This window comes from Diabrotica virgifera, chromosome 8 (genome assembly GCF_917563875.1).
Source record: "Diabrotica virgifera virgifera chromosome 8, PGI_DIABVI_V3a".
NCBI lineage: Eukaryota > Metazoa > Arthropoda > Insecta > Coleoptera > Chrysomelidae > Diabrotica > Diabrotica virgifera.
In genome coordinates this window covers 97,609,339-97,617,495 of record NC_065450.1, presented here as the reverse complement: position 1 = coordinate 97,617,495, position 8,157 = coordinate 97,609,339, and the positions used below count along the sequence as shown (strand labels likewise).

General features: G+C 31.5%; 1 protein-coding gene across 1 annotated transcript; it reads left to right on the top strand.

The window, feature by feature from the left end:
- The first annotated feature begins 6,577 nt into the window (after positions 1-6,577).
- On the top strand, positions 6,578-7,949 carry LOC126890220 (transcription factor Adf-1-like). The gene is made up of 2 exons (XM_050659074.1): positions 6,578-6,735; positions 7,675-7,949. Exons 1-2 carry the CDS (start codon positions 6,600-6,602, stop codon positions 7,947-7,949), a joined length of 411 nt encoding a protein of 136 aa, XP_050515031.1. The 5' UTR covers positions 6,578-6,599.
- The last annotated feature ends 208 nt before the right edge of the window (positions 7,950-8,157 follow it).

The following is an 8,157-nucleotide window of genomic DNA, read 5'->3' as shown; positions in this document are numbered from 1 at the left end:
ATTTAAATAACCAGTTAAATACTGTAAGTTGACAAATAACAACCTAAGTAAAACTACTATGGTTACCACAATTACGTTACGACTATTGCTGGTAAATGTACTTATTTGAAAACTAATTACTTCAAAATGCATTCAAATTTTTTGCATATAAAGAATATTTAGCCGGACAATAAACGTTGAAGGCACCACGGGTATTATGGATAATAACGCTTTTGGTCAATGTATATCCCTCGGGCCAAAGGCCATTGCCCTCAAGCGTTATTATCCTTATAATACCCTTGGTACCTTAATAACTATAATCGTCATTGGATCAAAATAAAAACAACAAACATTTAAAAAAATTCAACTTTTAGTTCTGTGTGATTTGTCTGAATCAGACTTAAAGGCTGTTTGGGGGATATTACAAAACCGAAATTTTGACTTTCGGTTACAAAAAAAAAACTAGAAAAAACAGTTATTTATAAACTCTCTGATAAGGTTTCTCTCGTAGATGACAAATACATTTTCTAAATATTTCTCCTATATTTGTTCTTAAAGTTTTTAAATGTTGTTTTGAAGCTGTGAGCTAGTTTTTATTCAACAAACTCAAAGAAACAACTATTTTGCCATCATATTTTTACATCAACTATTTTGCCACAACAAGATCCCATTTCCTCTCTCCCTAATTCAAGAAAGGTCTCGAATTCATTCTTTATAAAACCAGTCAATAAATCTGAACTGATCCAAACAATCAATAGTATCAAATGCAAATCTTCCTGTAGTACTGATGGTCTGTCGATAAAATTTTTTTCTAATCTTCCAGAAAATGTGTTAGCAAGTCCTCATCTCACTAATTAATGATTCTTTTGAGACAGGTAAATTTCCAGAGTGCCTGAAGACAGCCATCATTATTCCTCTTCATAAGGGTGGTGAAATATCTAATACCTGCAATTATAGACCTATTGCACTACTAGCGGTACTCTCCAAAATTATTGAGAGACTCATAAAAGCCCGACTTATGTCCTTTCTAGATGAAAACAACATTTTATCACAAGATCAGTTCGGCTTTTTAAATAATAAATGCACTACTGATGCCATGTTTTCTGTACTACATGAGGTTTATCAAGCACTGAACAATAATCTTCACACCGCCACCGTTTTTTGTGACTACGCCAAAGCTTTTGATTGTGTAAATCACAACATTTTGATAAAAAAACTAAATTTCTACGGAATTCGAGGTATTTCTTTAGATTGGTTCCAATCTTACTTGGATGATAGGAAACAACTGGTTAGAGCAAATGATACAGACTCTAGTCTCAAAAACATTGTATGTGGGGTACCTCAAGGTTCAGTATTGGGTCCTCTACTTTTCCTTATCTTTATTAATGACATCACTAGTTTAAAAATCGATGGAAAAATCTTTCTTTTTGCTGATGATACCAGTATCACTTGGAGCAACTCAAACATTGCAACTCTTCATGCTACTATAACTTCTGATCTACTTACAATAAAAACCTGGTCTGACTCTAATTTACTCTCATTTAACGTAGATAAAACAGTAGCATTGTCTTATAAAGGAGATCATCAACCCTTACCTCTTAATAACAGCCAGATCAGTACCGTTGATTCTGTAAAATTTCTTGGTATTTTTTTAGACAGCAACCTTAAATGGTCTCTCTCTAAACTCAATCTAGCATCTTCCAAAATAACATATTTTTCTTTGTTCGAGTCACATCTTCGTTATGGTCTTCCTTTTTGGGGTTCTGGTACAGCTGCCCAATTCGATGTTATTTTCAAATTACAAAAAAGAGCAATAAGAATAGATATCTGTTTGGCCTTAGAAGAACAACACATTGCAGAAGTTACTTCAAAGATCACGGAATTTTAACCCTTCCATCTTTGTATATTTTAGAATCTGTTTGCTTAATTCGTAAACATCTACATGTCTTCCCACCAAGACCTAACCATGACTACTGCACGAGAAATTCTACGTTTAACGTCTATTTGCCAACCCCGTCCTCGGAGTTAGTAAAGAAATCTATATTACACTACGCAAAAAAACTTTACAACCATCTCCCTCTACAACTTAAATCTGCAACATCTTTCCCCAAATTCCGTAAACTGACAAAAGCCTACCTATCTAAAAGACCATATTATTCAGTAGAAGATTTTCTTAATCAATAACTAAGAAATTACAGTACCCTTTGCCCAAGTAGTATTTTTATTATTTTTTTTTATCTATATTTGGGTGTCATATGCAGCAGCTTAACTTTTATAACTTTTAATTTTTTTTTTAATTACTAGGTAGACTATGCATTTGCAATTTATTTTAAATTTTGCAATTGATTAATTGTGTTTAACTATATTATTGTTATTATTATTTTAAATATATTGACGATTTATGTAATTTTAGTAAATTGGATTGTTATTAAAAATTGGAAAAAAATCCTTTGTAAAAGGTATAAAATCTTTTTTATTAAAAATCCCTTAAAAGGGCTACATCACAACAAAACGTTTTCGATTTTTATAAAAAATCATTATCAGTGTTCGATCTAAAAATAAGTATAACCGATTTAATGAATATAAAGTTAGTATTTAAATTTTGACAAAGGTTAGAGCAAGTTGGTTATACTTACAAACTGGATGCTAGCTGAGCCACAAAAGAAAAATATCTGGGTAAAAACCCTTTACATAAAATATAGATGCCTTAAAAGTGCATACTTCAATAAAAAGGCCTGTGATGGTCACATGGCAAATAGGATAATGCCCTAAGGTAAAGTATACAGGTTTCCCAACACGTGGGATCCAAATTGAGTTGATCACATTTCAATGACTTATTGTGATCAACTCAATTTGGATCCCACGTGTTGGGAAACCTGTATACTTTACCTTAGGGCATTATCCTGTTTGCCATGTGACCATCACAGGCCTTTTTATTGAAGTATGCACTTTTAAGGCATCTATATTTTATGTAAAGGGTTTTTACCCAGATATTTTTCTTTTGTGGCTCAGCTAGCATCCAGTTTGTAAGTATAACCAACTTGCTCTAACCTTTGTCAAAATTTAAATACTAACTTTATATTCATTAAATCGGTTATACTTATTTTTAGATCGAACACTGATAATGATTTTTTATAAAAATCGAAAACGTTTTGTTGTGATGTAGCCCTTTTAAGGGATTTTTAATAAAAAAGATTTTATACCTTTTACAAAGGATTTCTTTCCAATTTTGTGATTGATGGTATACAGCCAACTACAGGAAAACTTTTTCTTTTCCTTGTGGGGATTGTTATTGTTTTGTTTTCTTGACTTTTATAAGCTTTGTCGATAAAATTGTACAGTTTTTCATGACATTAAAGCATATTTTTATTCTATTCTATTCTAAACGAGTCCTATTGTTTAATAATATTTTTACTTTAGTAATAAGTTTTCTGTTGAGCAACTTATTTCGACCCACAAACCTTTATCTTTTTCTCAAAGTTCTCAAAGTACTCAAAGTAAATATTTTGGCCTCTTTCCTTTAAAATTATTTTTTTATGTTTATAGCTATTGTAGTGACTAATATGTACAATTACACACAATATTTCAACACCTAAAATGAAAAAAAAAAAAACAAATACAAAAAACGTGAAACATAATAAAAAACAGTTAAGCAAGAAGAGACAAGAAGCAGAATGCTATAAGTACTTTAATAATGAAAAAGCTTTAGAACATTTCTTTCTTTTTGTAATGCGCAACATTTTGCTAGCAGAGAACTTTTCAAATAATCTGAAAATAATTTTTCATCATTAACCTCGTTTGATAGTGAAAAACTAGGTCAACGCAATGCAATGTAGGTAAACTCTTATTAATGCATTGATAATGGTCATAAAATGTTCTAATATAAATATGCGGGTAAAAACTAAAGGCAAAAGACCTTTTTTAGATAATGCATACTGGCTTTTATTGTATTTAATTGCGAAGTGCAGTTAAAAAATAAAATACTCTATCCCTCAACTATTTTCTGAATCACAAAATGTAAACTTACAAAGTTTTGTAGTTCCCAAAATAGAGTACCTATTCACAATTTTTAAGTGTGTGCGTGACAAAATTATTAAAAATGGAGGACTGGAACCACTTTATGATAATAGATAGTAATTGTAACCGTAAGATAAAAGCGCCTTTAATGTACAAATATAGTATACATATGTTCAAAGACATGACAAGGCAAAGACAAAGACAAGCTATTGCAAACCGTTTTACCACCAATGGTATTTAATGAGACATATGTATAATATGGTTAGAAACATAATCATAGATTTTGTTTCTTCACTCATGAGGTAATTTTTATTTCAGATTATATTGAGCAAATAATCATATTGTTAACTGATTAACTCAGTTGGTACACAAATTCAAAAATGCTAATGTCAGAAATAAAAATGTACTTTTTGTATTATTGTGTACTACCCTCCCCTACACGTTAATAGAGGTGTTGATTGTCGTTACTTGTGAATACCTGTGTAACTTTTGTTACGGTTTTGTATCAGTTACAGTATTCCTGATTTTATAACAAGTATGTATGTAGATAGATACCTCTTCAGCACCTCTAGTGAGTATTGATCAGGCCTTCCTTGTGTTGAATTTACATTTCTTTCAAGTGAATATACAATAAAGATCCAATATAAAACGATCTTCACCGATCTGTTTAGTGGATAAAAATTATTTGATATGTAATTTAGTAAAAATTATAAAAAACAAGGGGTGCCCGATATAATTTTTTCCAGACTATAATTAATCAGGTAATAATTAAAAAATGATTTTTTTTTATAAATTCTAGTTAAAAATTTTCAGTTCGGGCAAATATTATTTTAGATTTTTTGAATCATTCGAAACAAAAAAGTCTTTTGTAAGTTTTCTAACTTATTTTGATCATTTTCAGGTTATAAACAATTTCAATCTAAAGAAAAACGAAAACTGACGATTTTCCAGGCTCAAAAACATAAGTAAAAAATATCATTTGTGATATTACGAAGTACCTAAATTCAAGTTTAAATCTTATACTATCAGTTCTTGATAAGTATTTTGGGCTTATTTAATTTTAAAACATTGTTTTTTAGTTATTAATTCCCGTTTTCCTATAGGGAACCTTCCTCATTAACAATTTAAAATAATTATCGAGGCCTGATAGAAGAAGGTTTGAACTTGAATTGATCCTTGAATCATGATCGTTGAAAACAGATAGTCATTTTTCAGTTTTAAATTGATTATAACTCGAAAACGATCAACATACGAGAAAAATTACTAAAGACCTTTTTTGTTTCGAATGATCCAAAAAGTCTAAAATAATGTCTGCCCGGGCCGAAAAGATTTTGGTAGAATTTGTAAAAAATAGTACATTGTTTACCGGGTAGGAAAAGCTTAACATTCCTGGACGACTGTGAAGATTGCCAAGTCGAGGCGCAAGCCGAGACTTAGCAACACAGAGTCCAGGAATGTGGCTTTTCCTACGAGGTAAACATACTATTTTTCCGCAAATCGTTTAAAATTCGACAGATATTGATTGATTTAAAAAAAACGCGATAATTTTATTCCCAAATAAATGGTGCTTTGAAATTCCTAATAAAATTACTTGGGTTACTATGGAAACGTATTGAGGTTGAATTGTCAAACTTGACAATGTTTTCTATCATTTATGTAGAACACTAACAACTGTACGGAAATATCATTTCCTTACAGTAAGGAAATGACATTTCCTTACAGTAAGGAAGTCCTGACTTTTTCTTCAAGAAATTTTGACAGGAATGTCAAAATTTGCGGAAAAAGCCATTCTTTAATTAAATTAAATTATTATTAATTTATTATAGTCTGGACAAAATTATATCGGGCGCCCATTGATTTTTATAATAATTATTAACATACTAAATTAAATATCAAATTTTTATAATAATTATTAACATACTAAAAACATATCGGACGTATACATATCTATAGCAAGTGATACCCATTTACAAACTAAAATTGGCATGAATGTATATTACATTGTAGACCGGGCCCTGGAAGCATTTGAGTATGCAAAACCTGAGGAGCGGCAACTATGTTCGGATTCTTTTACCTGAGACATTGAACAATGAAAAACTGAATCTTGGCCGAAGGTGCGATGGTGCCTTGTTCCCCTCCCTTCCCCCTATGTTAACGGCAGATCAAAAGTGATTTTTCGCAAAACAAAACTTTTTTTGTATTTTTTGGTTCATTTTAAGCAAAAAACGTTCTTACAAGTTTTTTCGTAAAATGCATAGCTTCCGAGATTTTAAACTCCGACAGTTTTTAAATTTTAAATTCACCCCCAAAAGGGGGTGAAAACCACGCCCAGGGCAAAAGCACATATCGGCACAATATCACTTTTTTTCTTTGACTTATTAGCTATGTGTATGCCAAATTTCATGTCAATCCAAGCAGTTCTTTAAAATTTAGAGGTTTTGCAATATTTTACCGTTAAAGAACGGACTATTATTTGCATGGCGGTTAACGAGAACCAACACATCATAGGTGCGATGATTTCTCGCAGCGACAACGTTAGTACTGCGTTATATTTTGTTATCGCAGTTGGTTCCGTTTTCTGTCATCGTCGTTGCGATTTTACAATGGTTCCAACAGAGAAATTAATAGAATTAGTTAAAAAATATCCAATACTTTATGATTTGTCACACGAGGACTATAAAAATATTAGAAAGAAGGATAAAATATGGGATGAAATTGGTCAAGAGATGAAAGAATGCCGTTAGTATTTTAGTTGTAAGTTTTTATTCACTTTAATTATTTTATTAAATAATAATTTTTATACATTCACTTTAATTATTTTAATTTAGAGTTTTTATTCACATTTCAAATATTAAAATAGTTAACAAACTTTTCTCTAGTTGAAAATGCTAAATTGGTTGCACGCCTTGGGTCTCTTTCTATATTGATAAAAGCTCTACCTAAATTTTCTTCAGTTTCTGAAAACTCTAGTCCTTGTTGGTTTACTTTAGTGCGTAAAAAATTATGCAAAATGCAACAAGTTTCAACGATTGAAATTGTCGTTTAAACTTTTGTCTCAATTGGCCTAACAAATACTCGCCATTTTTGAGCTAAAATGCCAAATGCATTTTCCACCACACGTATAGCTCGATATAAACGAGTATTATAATTTTCTTTTCGTCTGCCACTTCTAGATTGCTTGTAAGGAAAAAGTCTCATTAAAAAAGATTTCAAAGCAAAGGCCTCATCTCCAATCAAAACATGTGGACAAGGTTCCACTTGCCCAGAAAGAGTTTTATCTTCAGGAACATTCATTAAACCTTCCTCAAATCTCTGGCCCATGTTTGAATTTTCAAATATGCCTCCGTCGCTATTTTTTCCGTAGCCTCCTACATCAATGCATATAAATTTGTAATTGGCATCAACGATAGCCATCAGTACAATTGAGAATTTTTTCAAATAACAAAAATGGTTTGACCCGGTTTTTCCAGGGCATTTTATAGTTACATGTTTTCCGTCCAAACTGCCAATATTTCTGTTGTCGGTTCGGGAAGATAAATAGGCTGTAATCTTTTACGTATAGCTTCACATACTTCATTTATAATTGTAGAGACTGTTGAAAATCCAACACGATAACTGTGCCCTATTGTACTGAAGCTGTCGCCTGTTGCTAAAAACCTAAAACAGTATATTTTTTAGGTGAGGAACTAAAGAGAAGGTGGAGAAGTTTACGTGATTCTTATGTGCGATACTTAAGAGTAATCAAAACAAGAACTGAGCAAGGTGCACAAAATAAAACATGGCAATGGGCTGAAAGTATGAAAATGTTCCAACCTATCTTGCTTTTTGCTAAAACCTCTTCAAATGTGCCGGAAGTTGCGACTAATGTAGAGTCTGCAACTGAGAAAGATGATGGTGTAGATGTTTCGCGTAATGAAGAGAGTGAAATTGGTGATAGATCTGAGGTACCCTGAGTATCTACAAAAAATAAAGAGTCTGCTACTTGCGCTGATGTAACCACCCCGATTGTAGAACCAGAACCAAAAAAAAACGAAAAGTCAGAAATGTACAAAATACGAAACCAACTTCAGTTGACTCTATTATTAGTTATTTTGAAAAAAAAAACAGAAAAAGACTCCACAGATTTATTGTTTCTATCATATGCAGGCTTGATAAAACAAT

Excerpts from the sequence above, each read along its gene's own strand:
- LOC126890220 (XM_050659074.1), top strand. The coding sequence starts at position 6,600 with ATGGTTCCAACAGAGAAATTAATAGAATTAGTTAAAAAATATCCAATA. Across the intron at positions 6,736-7,674 it reads TCAAGAGATGAAAGAATGCC|GTGAGGAACTAAAGAGAAGG; the intron begins GTTAGTATTTTA and ends TATATTTTTTAG.